Genomic DNA, 18163 nt, shown 5'->3' with positions numbered 1-18163 from the left:
GAATTAAATGTAGTTTATAGTGAGGTTATTTCTACACCCTCAACATACTTGTTTACCTCCAATCTTGAGAAGAAAGTTATGGGCCAGATGAGTACATTCAATATGAATGCTACACAAGATTACCTCAAATAAGCATTTCTGATGGCTACATAAATTCTAATTCTCCATGATTAGTTCTACAATTCGAAGTTTCTTGTTAGCTTCATTATTCCATGAAGTTTACCATTTCATTCCCAGTTTTTTTTGTATGATTTTTATGACACCTTTAAGAGGCATATTTACTTCCTCAATTTTAGAATTTCGAGTGGCTGTGGCACACACACCAGCTCTCTCAGTGCTGCCAATCCCTGTGCGGCTAAGTATCCAGCAGAGCTTGATTTTGCACTACATTATGGCTGCTACATTATGTAGTAAGTTTCCTAGTAAGGGCTCCACTGCATTTCTACAGTGCAGTGCTGTGATTACACTGAGACAATTAGTGTAAGTTATACTGTTTTCAATGTTCCTCTTAGCTGTTTTTTCCACTAGCACAGAAACGGCATACATAACATTCTGCAGAGAAAACACAAATTTAGGCGCTCTTACTGTTTTCTACCAACTGTCTTGTACTATGTATATAGCTCTTCTCACACGATCTGCTAAGAACAATCGGCATAAAAATGCTCTAGAGTTTTCATATTTTCATTTGAAGTAAAAGCTTTTGTAATATATGTTCATGTGGTGCTACGTTTTTGTGAAAGTGCACTGGTGTGAAGTCACATATAGAGGAGAAACTGTACCAGGGTAGTAATGGAATATTACCAATTTTCCACAATCCATTCATTTCGCTGCCACAGGGACCTCGAGACATTTAAGATATCAATGTTTTGGATCAAAGCGTGCATGCCACATTCTAAAAAAGAGAATTACACATTTCAGACCAACTGGCATGCATTCCAGGCTTATAAAGCAATGCAGCCTACTGGAAGTTTCTTACTACAATGCAAAGACCAGTGTCTACCAAGCACTGAATACAGACTGAAGTGGTTGCTCTACCCACTGACAGTGTTTTGGGCCTTACAAGACACAAGGCGAGAGAAACACAAGGAATCAGGCAATATTAGCGCTTCTCCTTGTCCTTGTTGAGTTATGCACTCAAGTGCTAAAAAGTATTAATTATGAACTACACCACCCTACTGAGTTGCCAAATGACCACTTCATTTCTCTCTCTGTTTTTCTGCAGATCTGAGTGTGAAAATAGAATCCTCAAATAACCAAAGCCTACTGCAGCACAGATGCAAAGTTTATCAATCAGTTTATCGGCAACCTGTGTGATTATTTAAGGGAGACCTGTTTGCACTCTTTCTTCTAGTTTCCTCCTACTCCCCGCTCCCTTTTCTCTATGCCTGATGACAAACTCATCGAAAAAAAAAAAAAAAAATTATTTAACAACTATTAAAACACGGAATGTGGCCACAGTTTTGACACTGGAGCGAAAGCTTTTACAAACCTATTAAGCACCACAGTAGTAAAAACAGGTGCAAAGGGTTCCTAGAGTTAACAAGTTCATACTGGCAAACTAATTAGCACAACACTATCCAATGACTTGCAGTATGTACATATAACAGGCTACAAAGCCGCAGAAACCGTTTCAGGATATAAAGTCAATGAAAGGTAATAGAAATGCAGACTCAACTTAAAACATAACAAGGCAGTAAGTAGTAATGCTCTATAGAGGAATAAAAATTAAATAGCAAAATGAAAGATGAAGCAGCCATTAGAGGACCACAAAACAAAGCTTGTGTACTGCAACTCGTGTCACCAGAAATTAACTGAGACAGCCGCATGTTAGCATGCATCCCAAACAGCTTTACACCTTCGTAATTAAAAGGTGCAATACAGAAAATTTGGCCTTAGTGAGTATAAGGCTGTGAAAAATTCATTTTTAATTGTAATTTTTAATTGTAACTCTACACCTCAAAATGAATAAAGCATAAGAAGGCATAAGAAGTACCTCATATTGTGTCTGTCTCTTTAGAAGCATCACATTATTTAAATTTGATGGTAAAATGAACAAGAGTCCTCTGAATAATAAAAAACATTACAGCTTCATACAACAAGTCACTTATCTGTGTTGTCAGAGAGGCTCATAAGAGGGAAAAAAAAGGTTGCAGGCTGCATTTAAGTATGGAAATGGTGAAAGCCGCTTTACAGGAATGTTTTCTTTAGCTGCATCGTCATTGTCACTATCATCATCATCACTATCACTAGTGTCATCGTTATCAACTATATGTGCTCTCATTGTTATTGCTACTATCATCTTTAATCCTTACCATTACTTCTATAATTATCATCATCCATTAAATGCACCATCATTGTCATTACTACAATCATAATTATCACTATCACTAACTGCAGTGTTATTTTCATCGCTACTATCATCCTTATGCTAGACAAGGAGAATTACAATCAGTTTCTTATGGGCTCAGCATGGAGTAGTGGTTTGCACACATGGCTAGGGATTGGAGGGATAGTGGTTAGACTCCTGGTGGAGACAACAGATACTTTTTAAGGCGAAAGCCTTTCTAAGCTCATGCAACGAAATCCTGTGTGCAACAGTTGTGCGTAAGAACTGTGCGCAGGATCGGTCATATTCCGCAAGACTCCGTGAGATTAGTTCTTGTCTATTGTTCCTGACATCTGCAATGCCAACGTGCACCAAGGAACGCCACGCGACAGAAGTGATTGTGTGCTGTCCAAACTTACACTTGCCAGAGAAACTGAGACAGCCTTTCCTTTCCTCTAAACCAAAGCACAGCAAAAAACGCCGATAAGAAGCAAATGATAGGAGAGGAAGGTACTTTCATCATTCTCCTCTTAAAAGACATCTAGAAGACCATCTAATTTTTTTATTTAAGCGGCACGGTGATGGACATTTTCTGATCACAACTGCTGTGTAAAGTGCATTAGCCAAGAAAGGCTTTCACCATAAAGGGGTCGTGCAACATAATTTTATTGCACTGTTTTGCTTGTTTATTACAACTGCTGAGTTATGCCGATGCTATTACCACTGTTGTAGCACGCATATTTCGGTATCTAATATTTTAATTTGCTCAAGAACCAAAATCATATGGTACTGACAGTGTCAAGACATAGTGGTGGTTGTTTGCAGGGGATATGACTTAAACTGGCAAGCATTTGACAATTGGATAAATAGCGAATGCACCGCAAATCGTGTTCATTAGAAAAAATGTTATGTCGCTTTATTGTATTATATGTTAACTCAATGAACCCAACATGCTTGCTTTAAATAACAGCACTGCAAAGCAAATGACACAAAAAGAACCAACAGAGGTGCTCGTTACTACTTTGCATCAAAGACTTTCATGATCTATACACGTGGATAACAGGCTTTTAGCCGGAGTTAGGCAGGAAAAAATTGAACGACCTCATCAGCCACTCTTCGCTATTGTAGGATGCCTGCGGATGGAGAGAGCAGCAGTCAAGGAGCAGGCTGGCAAGAAAAGTGCAATAATTTAGAATGCATGGTGGCAAAAGAATGTCTCCTTCTCCTGCCTCCTCCCGGTCTCTTTGTTCCTCATTCCATTAATGCGAGGTGCCCATGCAGTCTTAGCCATGGAAGAAAGGTCACCAACTTTAGCAAAAATGTGTTACAGGGACAAGGAAACCACGAGAAGTCATCGTCCGTGATGATGTAGTGATGTGCTCATGTAGGCTGTTTTGATTGATCCCACCGCGTGTAGTCATTGGGGGAACAAAATGGGAAAGAGAAAGACCAGGATAATTGAGTTGAGGACAATTTTCGGTTTTCTTGCATTTTGAAAATTCATTTATTAATAACTCCTATTCTAGTGCACTGATTCCTGTAATTGTTTTTGATTCGATATCTGCACGACAAAAAATGAATCTAAAGCATAGCGGACAAGCATTGCAGAGCCCCTTTAATAACAAAGTGCTCCATGACAACAAACCAACATTATTTCCCAAATAGCACTTATGACCAATTAAGTTCTCACATTTCTTTCATTTTCCCTTCCTTTGTTAGTTTTCTTTGCTTTACTGAGCTCTAGCACAAGACTCTCCGAGAGAAATAGCTTCAGAAACAGTACTACACACTACTTGCTGTGTAGTACTGTTGCTGGTCCTTGAAGCTGATGAAGTTATACACGGCAGCCACATGTTTACTCATTTAAAATAAGTTTTCTTCTGCTTTCAATAATGCATTCAAGTCTTGCATCATACTTGAAATTGGAAATAGTTGTGGATGTGTAAACTCCTACATTTAAATGCAACATCACTAGCTATGTGGCAACTGTTGCATAGAAATATTGCTCTTATGCCCCCAGAAACTATCCTATTTTTTTCTACGAAAATATTTTTATTAATGGCAGACATAGCAGTATCGACAGCTGCAGTATGATAAATAAGCATGCAACATTAACATAAAAATTAGAATGTACAGAGCCGTTTCTTCCAAGTGGAATTACTAGGAAAGTGGCCTCCAAACTGTGACCAAAAGCCATCAACACAGATATGTCATCTCACGTGCCAGAATGATCCACGTCATGATTATTTTTGTAACGTATGAACAGGACAAAATTTGCTGAGCACGTCCATCAGTCTCAGAAGAAGCCATACTGTGCCACGAACTAGATCCTATGTGATGTGTAGTTGTACCATGCCTTGCAGCAAACAGCTTGTATCTGCAGGAATGCACCCAGATAGCTGCCATTTCGCTACAGCAGAACAAATGTTGCCAGATTGAAACCCTTCAGAAGAATGCCAAACACTATAACACTCTTAAAGTGACAATTCCGAGTTCTAATTAATATTTTCAGCAGGCCGACTATCATTTTATGTATTGATAACACATGCTTATTACGTGACTTCTTTTAATGAGTAAGCATTGTATCGCGTCAGCATGACCTTGTCAACGCTATAGCAGAGGAACTATATATATAGGAAAAAGAATGGTACCATCGGATAGAGTGTCAAGGAAAGATGTACAAGTGACGAAATGGTTGCAGTGGGTTAGTTAAATAATTACAGCCAATTAAGTCAATCAGATGTCGAAATTGCAGGGAGGGGTAATGTCGACGTAAAAAGAGGGTCACATGGTACTCGACTTTCGATGATGTTAGGCCTAGAAGTTAGGCCTACGTGATCAGAATCTTTAACATGAACGAGCAGGAAAGGGTGTGATTTGCATGCAGAAATGGGTGGGATTGGTTAGAAAGTGTGTAAAGAGAGGTAATCAACCAACTGCAGTCTGAAAAATTCCGAGAGCACTGCAGAATCTGCAGTGCAGAAATGTAAAAGCCTGAGCGTTGCTACTGCGCATGGCACATTGCACTACCCTTGTCGAACACAACCAGCATTCCGTAGAATGCATCAAAGCTCACCGGTGTTCTATAACTGGTTTACAGGAAAGGAAAGCAGTATCTGTCACTCTTGGAACCCTGCTGACAGATCTCGCGGACAGCACAGCAACGCTCAACTTATACATTTCTCCAGTGCAGATTCCGCAGTGACGTCGAAACATTTTTGTTAGTACTGTTCAACAGCAGTTTTTAGGGAAGGAAGAAAAGAAGACAAAAAAAAGCAACAAAACCAACATTGAGCCATGCACACAAGACATGCTGCATGTTTAAACAAGCAAGCGGGCTTCAGTGGAGCAAAGTGTAAAGCTGGTTCTGATGCAAGAGAAATGTACATGTGCTGGAGGAGCCTGTCATGTATGGCACCACAAGAAGGGCCTAATAAGTCACAATAATTCAAGCATCAGGGACTGTAACACTGCTATTACTGGAAGAACATTCCCAAAACATCGAAATACTGCTCGAGCATCACTTAAGGTTCCTGACCATGGCCACTACCTACCTGACGGTATCGCTGTGACGGTTGTGTTGGGTAACCTGGAGAGTTGGCGAGCCCTCAGGCTTCCTCCTGCAGGCAGTTCACACGTCACACACGCAGGGTTCATCCGTACTGGTGGATTGGGTGGAATTAGGGAGTGATTCAAATGCAGTGGAATTAAGCACATAACAGCTTTCTCGAGAGAGAGTGCACTGTCCCACAAAGAAGCCAAGCTTCTTGGACCAGTAGTATGGCATCATCCTCATCCAAAAGCCACAGGTGCCAAGAAAGAGTGCTTCATGTTATAGCATGTCGCTGATATATAGCTTTGTCCTTGACCGCTTGCTATAGTACTGGCAGAGTGCTTCTTTCAGGATGCACTGAAATAAATTTTCTGTCCTACTGGCTGAGTTGACAGAACCAGCACACTCAGCACTGCCTACACTGAACAGACCTCACTAGTTGTGTCAATGGGAAAATGTATCTGCTATATGGGAAAGCTTGTACAAATATTTCACAACTTTGGCAGAAGACTTATTGCCTACGAGATCCACTGTCTAAACAGAAGCTCTTCACCATATGTGCATTAGGTGAATCTTGGTGCAAATTTGCCTGAAACAACAGATGAGTCACTAGAAATATGCAGCCTGAACTTCTGAAGACAACATATATATGTACTGGATGCACATCTCACAGCTTTAGAAAATGCACAAATAAAGGTCACCCTAAGCAATGCATAGGACTAGGAGAGCAAAATCATTCCTCTGCAAGAATGATTATTGAAATGAAATCAACCTTCAGAATACAAAAACAAGAAATACTTCAAGAAGCAGAGATGAGGTGAATGGAACATTAGCAGCAAAATGTGTGCAAGACTTTTCCAGCGATCCACAAGAAATTCACATTGCACGGCCCACAAACACATGGGCAAGAGCAGGAATAGTGAAATAAACATTAGCAACATGTATATACATCACAATTTAACACGAAAACACATGGAACAACAAGACAAAGAAACACGTGGTCAATTATGCTACCACAGGGGATATGCACATAATTTTGCCCGACTAATTCCACTCATATGAATAGGCTACTGTACGAATGACCCGTGATCTACAAATGGCCACTACAGATTTAGTACATGATCCTTTTACCTCTGAGAAAACTGTAACAGTTCAATACAGTCCTGAAGCAGCTGTTCAACACAAAGCCAAGATTGCAGCAGCATGGAGCTTAACAATAGGGCAACTGTAGACGCGCCAGCTGCAATGATAAAGCCACGGACCCAGGCCCTTCAAAGCCACGCTGTACTAGACCAAAGGTGCAATTACAGGAGCCAGAAAAGATGAATCAAACCACTGTCGTGAGCAATCACGGCGCACCTCGTTATATTAGACCCACTGTCATATAACCCCGAACAGCAGGCAGGCGTAAAACGACATTGGTAATAGGGTTTGGTGTGGCTTCATGCACTCACTTCTTGCGGCGGCGCGTGCGCTGGCCCGTGGATTCTGCGCCGCCGCTCGTCGCCGTGTCCGGCTCGGCCGACGCCGCCGCCGTGGCTGCCATGGTGGCGGCCGTCGCAGGCGTCGCGGACGGCGGCGTGGCCGCGGGCTTCGGGCGCTGCCGGTCCGCCTCGGCCGCCGGCGAAGGGCTACGATGAGTTCGCGAAAGCGCGAGGAGGACACCGCGTCAGCTGCACGCACTCCTATTTTCCCTCATCACTCCCCACGCCCCGTTTCCCCCCCGTTTAAGCCCGCCGTTCCCGTACCCGCACTTTCCTTCCAACGAGTTCCGTGCAGCGCTGTAGAAGCCAGGAATACGCTAGAGATGAAACCTCGTGCCATTCCGCAGGCCGCGAGATTTCAAGATGCGTTTTTTTTTTTTTTTAAATGCGCCAGCAATATAACGACAGCCAAAGCGAGACCTCGGGTGGCTGCAGCTACACCGCAAAGAGGCGTGGCTACGGTCTCCTCATAAAAAAATCAGCCTGCCATGACATTTGAATTCACGTTACCTCTATGCCACGGACAAGAGCTGCCAACTCGGGTCGCTCCTTTCATACGGGAGGGTGATACCAGAATCAGCCTGCCAGAACCGTTTGCATTCTCGTTACCCCTACGACACGCAGGCACGTCCATACGGCTTGGTTGAAGCGTGGCTTTATATGTGGGCTGGTAGCTTACGCTCTCGAATAGGGCGTGATACGGGAATAATGTAGCAGGCAAAATAAGCTTCCACCGTTGCTTTCGCAATTAAATAGGGTTAAACAGAGCTAAACCACAACTATTATATAATATATATAATTTTTTTTTTCCTGTCGCAGTCTCAATAATTCAGACCCGACGGAGACGGAAATTTTGTTCGAATTGTGAATGGGAAACGTGAACGGGCACCTCCGAATATCAATCATACTGGCAGGACGGGCGGGACCAACGCGTCAGTTCGTAATAATTCGAAGTTCAAATTACGCGAGTTTTCAAGCTATAAATTCCGCTGTAGGGTTCTTTTTTTTTTTTTTTTACATCGCGAAGTGCACACCACCTAGCTCACTACTCCCATGTTGCTCTGACGGATGCTTTCAGAACAGTGCATGCCAAAAGGTGTACCGAACATACACCATTCTCACAGATGTGTGGGTGTAAGTCGTGATGGGGGTGGAAGGGGAGAATTAAGGGAGGCGTTACAGATAATATCGGGTAGAGGGTGCGGGTATATCACATATTGAAGTGTGACGCAAGAATTATTGGCTTTACCGGATACATACAAACTACCCATTTACAATCTGTCTGTCAAGAGGAGAAGCCAACGTAACCTAAACTTGTCGGCGTACGTGCCTTGCTGCCGTGGCATTAGAGCAAACCAACTGCGCCGTAACTTTGATCAGCGGTTGCTTTATTTTATAGTATTTTCAGAACTATACTGGTAGCAGAACTACATAATTAACCATATAGACTTTCAAAGTACAGTCCGGTGCTGCGCAGGGCATAGCGAGCGGTGCACACTGTCAGTACGCCGGCTGGCGGCACGTCGCTGAAAGAAACGCGTCACCATATATTTGGAATTGGTGCCATGCATTCTTCCTTGTAGGTTATGCGGAAGATTATATATTGCTATTTTTTTTTTTTACGCATCGAATAATCGATATGTAACTACTTTTCTCAATCCCCTTTGAGTTCGACCTATCCGGGCTCGACATAAATGGGGCAGCATGAGGCGTGGATCAGTTTCGCGGCGCTGCACGGAACTCAGCCGCGGCATTAGCGCGCCTCTTTCTGTCCCACGATGTCCCGAAACGTGACCAGGAGGATTAAGGGATATATGATCGAAGCGGGCCGTCACCAATGCGGCGGACGAACGCGCACAAACATGACACACACACGTACACACACACACACATCACAGGCGACACTAATGACACAACGAAAAAGAACACAATTCAGCGACTTTCACAAAAAGAAAGAAATTTTTGTACAAGCGACAGTACTCGTGCAGGTAGGCACAACAGTTTCATTTCGCGAGAAAGATTCGTCACGACATGGGCCGCTTCAACGTGGATATGCAGCAGCTTCGCGGTTCAACCAAAACAGGGCGGTAGCGAAATCATAGCAGGCAGAAGCTGCTCTACTTCCAGCCGGACCTGCGCTCGCCCCCGCGAAGACAAAAATGATGCGACCATGAATGCCCTGGTCGCATCATCATGCTCTTACCTGGCACCGGAATCGACAGATGAGTGACTATTTTTACTCCATTGTCGGTGCAGTATAGTCGGATGATACCAAAGCGACACGGTGCTCGGCATGGTTGGAAGGTCACACAGCACAACTCGCACGCGCCAATGGGCCGCGGTCAGCTCCGAACGGCCTCCGTCGGATCACTGCGCGACCCGCACACGAGCGCATGTCGCTCACTTGCGACGGAAGAGTGGAGAGCAAAGGATTCGCGCCGTGGGCGAGCATCCGTGCGTACCCCGACCATGTAACGCTCAGCAACTACATCAGCACAACAAGCTGCTCTCAATGGCATGAGGCGACCAACGAAGAAGGCCGCCTCAAAAGGACCTTTCAGCGCGTCTTCAGCGGCTTAGCGATAATCGGCGATAAAAATCAGCCCTGCCCCGGGGCTTCGGGATACCTCAAGTGGTGCTTTACGTGCCGCGCGTTCTCAGCAGACGACCCGTTTATCGATGCAGTTTGGTCTGGAAACTCCTATCACGTCGTATAGTGGCCAGTCCGCAGAAACGCTCACGTTTCCACTTTTTCTGCTGTTTTCTTTTTCCTAACTGAGTGTCGAGGGCAAAGCAGACAACGCAGTTAAATATATATATATATATATATATATATATATATATATATATATATATATATATATATATATATATATATAGATGACAAAAAAGCGCAGCACTCAATGTACAAAATGTAAAAAAAGTAGACATGTGGGTTGACATGGCATTGCATAGTCAACTTCAGCATAAAAACAATATAAAAAGATTGGTTGGTTTGGTTGTTTTGTGGGGTTTAACGTCCCAAAGCGACTTAGCCTATGATAGACGCCGTAGTGGAGGGCTCCGGAAATTTCGACCACCTGGGGTTCTTTAAAGTGCACTGACATCGCACAGCACACGGGCGCCTTGCTTTTCGCCTCCACCGAAAAGCGGCCGCCGAGGCCGGGATTCGATCCCGCATCCTTGGGAACAGTGGCCGAGCGCCGTAACCACTGCGCCACCCCGGCCGGGCACAAGATAAAAAGGAACTGTACACAAGGCGCAAAGCGAGTTTAAAAGAACTGCCTTCTTCGGCCACAGGATAATTTACTGGGTAAGCATGAGTTATTTTAATGCGAAATCGCGCATTCAGCCGTCCTACTCCGAGAAAGAAAATCACCTTTAGCGATCTTGCAGCTCAACTATAGTTGCCATAGCAACAATAGTGAAACCTATGCATAGGCTAAGCCTAACTTAATATGTATATACATGCCGAAATTACTTTTGAAAAGGAATGAAATTGCATTACTCATCACACTTGAAAAATCGCGAATTACTACTGCCAGAAAGTTATGGTGCTATTAGATTATATATAATTATTTATGCGGAGTAATTCAATTACTTTCAAATTACTTTCTGGTTTTCATCCATAAACTCAGCAAACGTGAAGAAAACAGCAGTCGACCACTCTGCAGCTGCGACACACATATTTTCATGTTTCCGTCAAACCTTGCTCCAGGCAAGTATTCCACCCCCTTTCCTGCACGCGCTATTACAAAGATGGCAACAAAACGAAAACAGAAGCACTGTCGAACACTCGCCACTTTCACTGCTCAAAATAGGAATTAGCGGCAAACCCAACGCCTCGCTGGTCCAGAACTGTCTCCGTCGTTCGAAGCAACGAAGCAGGTTAATTATTGCTTGCGCTAAGCAATGTTCGAGCCATGGGCATTATCCCCTATCCCTCCCTCTTTCACTCTGAGGCCACTGTGCCCTATAGTCCACGCAATAGGGAATGTCACTGCGCTTCCCCACAGTGTGATAGCTTAGAGCTACGCCTTGTGCCCCTTCGGCGGCTCCTTGGCGGTTTACATCTTGCTACTTGGGGAATGGTTGCTGCTACTTATTACAGATACCCGCAATAAGTGATCTGGCTGCACACGACACCGGCGCTCTCAGACGCGTTATGCTCAATTTTCTTTCTTGCCGAACCTCCAGACTTTCCGAACGTCGTTCGTACACTCGAGACACCCTACTGGGAATGTGTTGAGTTACCTACAGGGAGTGCTACGTTTTACTAAGAATAATCTCGAAAGAAATTACTTTTGCTGCGAATTACTGTACTGAAGTAATTTCGACCAGTCATCACATCACATAAGAAATTAACGAGAAAATTAATTAAATTGCAGCAGTTTCACTGCAGTAATTTAATTACTACCATGTCTGTACAGAACGTTATATGACTGATAACAAAATTCCCAGTAATGACCTTTTACCTTCAACTTTGTGTTTATGGATTGTAAATGTGTAACGTTACACGTTTACCATAACAATAACGTCAGAGGTGGTGTGATCGAATAGCTACATAAGCGGCGGGCACAAACCCTGCTTCGCTTCCATTGCAGCTAGGATGGAGCCAGAGCCGGGTCCCCTAGGGTTAACAAATGCTACAGCCAATATTTTGCACGGATAAATCGATTGAATCAGGTCAAACTCCGGCCAACATTTTGAAGCGAAAGCTTCATTGCGCCATGTAAAGTACAGTGTTCTAGAACACTAATTTAAAGCCAAGTTCGCCTTGCGGAGCTGGAGTCTCTACAGCGCATGCGCTGATCGACAGGTGCGCCGCGCACGACGTCAGAGTCGGGTCGCCGCCGCTGCCGATTCCGCAGCCACGCTGCGCCGAGCAACAGGTGCGCCGCGTGTGACGTCAGAGTTGCATCCCCGCAGCTACCGGCGCCGCCTTCGCAGTGCTATCATATCAGTGCGCCGCTCGGCCGCCATAGACTCCACAGCCTCGTTGCGCATGCGCAGTAGTTACTGATGCGACGTGCGTGACGTCAGAGGTGCGCCGTCACCGACTCCATAGACTCGCTGTGCTTGTCGTGGATCCGCAATAGCTACAGATGACGTAATTACTCGGCCACTTAAAAAAAGATACGAGAAACGCTCGTTTTTCAGATAAACGATGGTTGAAGCAGTGGCACCGCCATTTTACACTACTGCGAAAATTATGCAATCGCAAAGAGTACAACCGCAGTAGACATCAGAACGCTATAAATGCCATTTCCCAAAGAGAATTAACACTTCGCTATACACATAATGACGTCTCCAGAAAAAAAAAAAAAATAGAATAAAGCCCGCTGTTCAGACAGCATGCTGCCTCGGCTTCAAAGATGGCGATCCCTAATAGCATGTTTCCCTTGAATCAGGAGTAAATTTGCACCTGGCCACACAACGGGCAATTCGGCTATGATCGGCTAGCGCGCACGTGTACGACTATGAAAATAACCGAAATCGGTTTTCCAGCAACTGAAGAGGGTTGCATAGACGTAGCCAACGGACCACAGTAAGAGCAAACATGTAGGAAACGGGAAAGAAAATACAAAATGGAACAAAAGAGGAAACCATAATTAAATAAAGGAAAGAATTTGAGGAAATGGATAAGGGAGAGAGGGTGGAAATAAGTGAGGTAAGCCAGAAAGCAAAGAAGGAAATTGGAAAGACAGGAGGCAGTGAACGAGAGGAAATTTAAAAGAGAGGAAGGGGAAGGAAACTAAAGAAGAAAATGAAGGAGAACGCAGGGGGACAGCGAGAGAAGGAAAGAAAAGCAGAGAGAAAGAGTAGAAAAGGAAGGGGTAACGGGAAGGAATGAAAGGACAGAGAGAAAGAGGTACCATAGCGGAGGGCTAATAAATTATTTGGACTATCTCGGGATCTTTAACTTGAACTGACATTGCACAGCACACGCGATGGGCACATCTTGCGCTTCACTCCCATCGAAACGCGGCCGCTGCGACCGGCGGGTTCGAACCATGCAGAGTACAGTCGAGCGCGATTTGAAAGTTATCGCGCGAGCGTCGACCGGGAACATGAACAGCGCCATGACCCAGAATTCTTTGCCGAGGCGAGGGAGGTATTAGGCCAGCTTCCCTCACTCTTTTTGCTGTTCCTTCAGCAGCCATCACTCCCTGCAGGGACGTCACTTTCTTTTTTTTTTTTTTTCTTTTGGTTCTGCGAACAGGCAGTGACCCTTGTGCGCACGACGTATTCTTCGGTATTATCTGAAATTGGACTCTTTATCGCAACAAATAGAAAGCTTAGAATAGAGAGAAAGGGCGGTGAGCTTGTCGCGGGGGTGATGGTTGTTGTATGGAACAGCGAACGAGGGAGAGAAGAGTGCGAAATGATAATTTTTCATGTTCCAAGCCCGGCCGCCAGGTGCCTAGAGTGCTAGGCTGGTCGACGCTCGCGAGATAACATTCAAATCGCGCTCGACTGTACACCGTAGACGAGCGCCCCAACCACTGAGCCGCCGGAGAGTATGCAGGGAGCGAATACGAAGGGGAAGAGAAGGCATCAAATAAATGAACAAAGAAATTTCGCAGGTAGCTATTTGCCCTTTTCCAAGACTCTAATGGGAAAAGGACCACAATATTGCCCCGTGCCGCGCATCGTTGCCCTGGAAAGCGGCGGTCATTGCTCGCTCGATTTCCGGTGAACGTCCTCTTCAGAAGTGGCCCCACCCTCGACTGTTCTCGCTTCCATGGTGCCGCACACGAGGATGGCATTTATTAATTAGCTTCGGGGCCTCAGTTAACGACCTCTTCCCGCGTGTGTCGCCAGCGTTTGGCCGCAGCGCATCGAAAACGGCTAGACCACCGCTCAGTTAATGGGCGCAATTAAAAGGCAATTAAGCAAGACAGAAATATGCGCGTTTCAAGAGAATGTTCACTGAACGGCGAGTAGCAAGTTACCGCACAATTAAAAATCGGTGGCGTCATGGAAATTGCCGTGAACGGAGACATGCCGGCATCACTTTTCTTTATGTTTTGTATTAGATGTGCGTGTTCAATATGAAGCCGACACAAAATCGTGTCAATAAAGGATGGCAGTATGACTTCCGATCCTCGATGATCGGTTTACCTCGATGCAGTGTTTAGCCCGTAGCCAAACAAATATTCATTTATCACTCGCTTCATCCTCTATAATTTCACGCACGCAATCTTTATGCGGTACGTTTACTTTTTCACCGACATTTCGAGCATCTGCGGCGTCATGCATCAGCGATCTCATCTTCGCTGATTCCCACATGGGGACCCAGCAGAACTCGACTATATTTCCTTGCGTTTCAGACAATATTGCATTAAGTATTACGCGACTAGGACAACATTTTCTGGATTGTAGTACAGTGATTGCATTGGGTAAGTCAGTGCAGGCAATGCTGTTTTCAATGTTTCTCTTTACAATTTCTTCTTGCAGCCAAAACAATGGCATGACATTCGACAGTAAAAACTGATGCGCAGTGAGGCAGCTTACTGTCTCCCATTTCCCTTGTATTACAGCGAACTTCTCAGAGGGCCGTTCTAGAAAAACGAACCCGTGCCTGCGCAGTTCTCGTATTCTTAATTTAGTACGAAAAGCTCATATTATTCTCGTGGGCTTGATTTTTGTGAGTGCGTGTTAAAGTCACTGAAGTAGAACTTGTTGCTGGGCTAGTTGGTTCAAAAAAAAGAGACAAACACAGCGCGTTGTCCTGTCTCCTCTCTTGTGCTTGTCTTCTTTTTTGCGCTTACTTTCCTCGTACGTGTTAAAGTCGCACAGAGTAGGAACCGTGTACCATGACGGCAGTGGGTCTGATCCCCAAGCAATATCGGGCAGTGCATTCATTATGCGTAATTGCTGGCATTTTTTTTTTTCGAAGTGAACGAGGAGCGGTCTGATCGCTCGACGTTAGTAGGCACGTGCACTAGAACTGTACCAGAAGCGCTTATTGCAATGTGTTATGTCAACCGTAAGTATATTAAGCGAGAACATAGTGGAAATTAAGCCGCATATCAATCACACCTTAGGGAGTGAGAAGTAACTAATATATAAATAAATGGTGGGGATTTAAGCATGCCTTGAACCTAGTTACACGAGCGAAAGTTCAGTTAGACATGGTTTTATATGGTTTAGCAAGGTTGTACACAGTTTGACAGTTTGGATTAGGGAGACACTCGAGTTTCACCTTAAGAATATAGACGAGATAGCGCTTTTAACATTGCCGTTTCATTTCACCATTTTTGCATTTTTTGTTTTGTTTTGGTTGCTTTTTGGAGAACAGCGCAGTGTCCGTACCAGTTTCGGGTGGGCAATTACGCCTAATTAGGTCAAGGTCACTCAGGCCCACCGGGCCGAAATCAGAGGTTGCACCCCGAGTAGTACAGCTAACGCGTTAAGCTGATCCGAACGGGGCGTCATTAGCTTTGTTTACACGGTTTCGATGCTCACGGCCGAGACAGATATCGTGGCTGAATAAAACCAGACCCGACCACATTTAAATGAACCTGTTTTCTGTCGCCTAGATCAGTGTTATACCTCAAGTCGAGCAAGAAACGTGCAGAAGCTGGAGGATGAAGAGGAGGAACGCCCGGACGATGAGTTCCTAGCATGGAAAGAAAAAGAACCTACACTCTATCTTACCATTTCCTTGCACCACTACCAAAGCTACGATGAGTGCAAAGGCGACTGTCTGACGTTGCGAAATTCAGTATACACATAGGCCGTAAAGGTCATGGGATCACATGGTATAAAGCGCGAATTTGCAATTTCAAATCGAACATGGATGTCTTTATATATTTATATATAAATATGGAACATGGATATTTAGTAAAGCCTAAAAAGAATCGAAGAATCTGTTTTTACAACCACGGATGCTGCCGTGCTTATTCACTCTGCATGTTTTCAGGGACGGTGCGTTTGTGTAAAGCTCGGCTAGCATGTGCCTCTTGGACGGAAACTTTAATTGCACACTGCAGTTCAGTGCTTTGTTGTGTTAATGAAAGTAAAGGAGACAACAGGAAACTTAAACACCTATTGCATATTCTGTTGTCTGCTTTACTGTTTCACGACAAAGGCGTTAAGCACTAGCAAGTAACAAATTTTCGTAACACATGCTCGCTAAGCTTTGCACGAATGTTGGTAAATTTTTACAACAATAGTGAGTCCTACGAGCAAGTTCCGGGAAGCATTCGAATGTCGATCCGTCTCCGGGCGTCCGTCAGACGTCCGTGGGAGCCGATTCGGAGTCACGAACGATAGCCCGACGGATGTCCGCGGTACGTATGTAAAAAATCAATGGATTTCCGTCGGACGTCCGAACCTCCGAAGGGCGTCCGTCGGTCGTCCGTCGTACATCAATGGCCGCCTGGAAGGAGACGATTAACAACTCCGCAACAAAGCAGGTAAAGGAACTATCATGCTTTAGTGCAAGTAAACAAGTAATCAAGTTAGAAGAAGAGCAGCGCAGCTGCACAACACGCGCCACAGCTGGGGTCCCCACGCACCCCGACGAGCCTGTGGAAGGCAAAGCTCTCCGTATCACGATGCCCGTTAGGTAAGTCTCGCGGCATGCTCGTGGGTTTATTAGAGTGCGGCCCGCAAGGGGGGATCATGGCAGCTGTTCCATCTTTCATGACTGCCACAAACAAAAAGCGGATGCGAGGTCACGAGCCCTACATAGAACACAGGCTTAAAACAATGGCAATGTTTGGCGTTTATATTTTATGGGTGTGTTCAGATAACGGTAATCGAGGTCCCATGACCATTTTTTGTTTTCAGTTGTTTTTTTTTTTTACGTGAAGGGAAAATGTCTCGACACAAAAGAAGGACCCTCAGTTTTGCAATATATGGAGTAAAGTTTTTCGGAAAAGAATCGTATATGATATACCACTAGAGGTGAAAAACGCCGTTTTTGACATCTCAAGAAGTTCCAAGTATGAAGACCTGCTGCTTCCGCATTAAGATCTTGTCATTTATTATTTTTTACTCCCTAAATATATGTAAGCCATTTTGTTGTTGCAGTTGATTTAGCAAAAAAAAAAAATACAGGATAAAGAAAAACTCAACCAACACCTGCGTTCTCCCATGCAATTGCCAGAAATAGCGAATTTGTTCCATTTTAAGCAATCATCAACACTGCCAACAAACAGAAAACGACTTCGTAAGCATTAAAGGGCCACTGTCCAGGGAAGGCCCTTTTAAGAAAAAGAGCCCAGTGTTTCGATCAGGTACCGGAGATAGTCTGTGCAAAATTCTACAGCGACACGCGCGCCGCAAAGCATTGAAAATACAATTCAAAGCTCCCTCATGCTCTCCTTTGAGAAGCCAGCTTCACCGCTTCCTGCGCTGGCCCGACGGGCCCCGATAATGACGTACGTATCGGGAACGACGTCCATTGGTCCGTCTCGCTGACTGACGGGAGAAGGATGGGTGTCTACCGCTCGCAGCGCGCTTTTCCCTCGCCACGGCCAGACTGAATCCAGCGGCGCACGCTCCCTCGACCGTTTTTTTTTTTTCGCGCTCGCGGATAGCCACGCCCCACTTCCCGCCAAACGCGGAGGAGGAAGGGGAATTTGTATTGCGGAGGCTAGACGACCTCGGGCAGGAGAGTGAAAAACCTTTGCGAGGGAACGGAAGGAGAGAGGCATGACAGAATCGGGTGATTGCGGTGGCTGTAACTGCGTTATTAGTTACTCTTTTCAAAAACATTTTGCGGCCTTGCGTTCCAGGGGCGAAGTCTCAGTCACCGGGGAAGAAAATATTTTCGACCGGAGGGTG

General features: G+C 44.8%; 1 protein-coding gene across 6 annotated transcripts in view; it reads right to left on the bottom strand.

Moving 5' to 3' along the window:
- Window positions 1-18163, bottom strand: part of LOC146185077 (protein Aster-B-like) — a 128862-nt gene that overhangs the window by 28621 nt on the left and 82078 nt on the right. For 4 of the 6 annotated variants that reach the window (XM_084606058.1, XM_084606060.1, XM_084606057.1 and 1 more), the window contains exons 3-4: window positions 7334-7510; window positions 5881-5946 (exon numbers count right to left, since the gene is read on the bottom strand). The exons of 1 other annotated variant lie outside the window; for it this stretch is intronic. In XM_084606058.1, the coding sequence (XP_084462184.1) occupies window positions 5881-5946; window positions 7334-7510 (243 nt within the window). The remainder of the gene's footprint in view (window positions 1-5880; window positions 5947-7333; window positions 7511-18163) is intronic. One more of the 6 variants, XM_084606061.1, reaches the window with a different exon arrangement.

The sequence above is a fragment of the Amblyomma maculatum genome, chromosome 6 (genome assembly GCF_055883805.1).
Source record: "Amblyomma maculatum isolate TAMU_Amacu chromosome 6, ASM5588380v1, whole genome shotgun sequence".
NCBI lineage: Eukaryota > Metazoa > Arthropoda > Arachnida > Ixodida > Ixodidae > Amblyomma > Amblyomma maculatum.
This window is presented reverse-complemented; position numbering and strand designations above follow the sequence as displayed.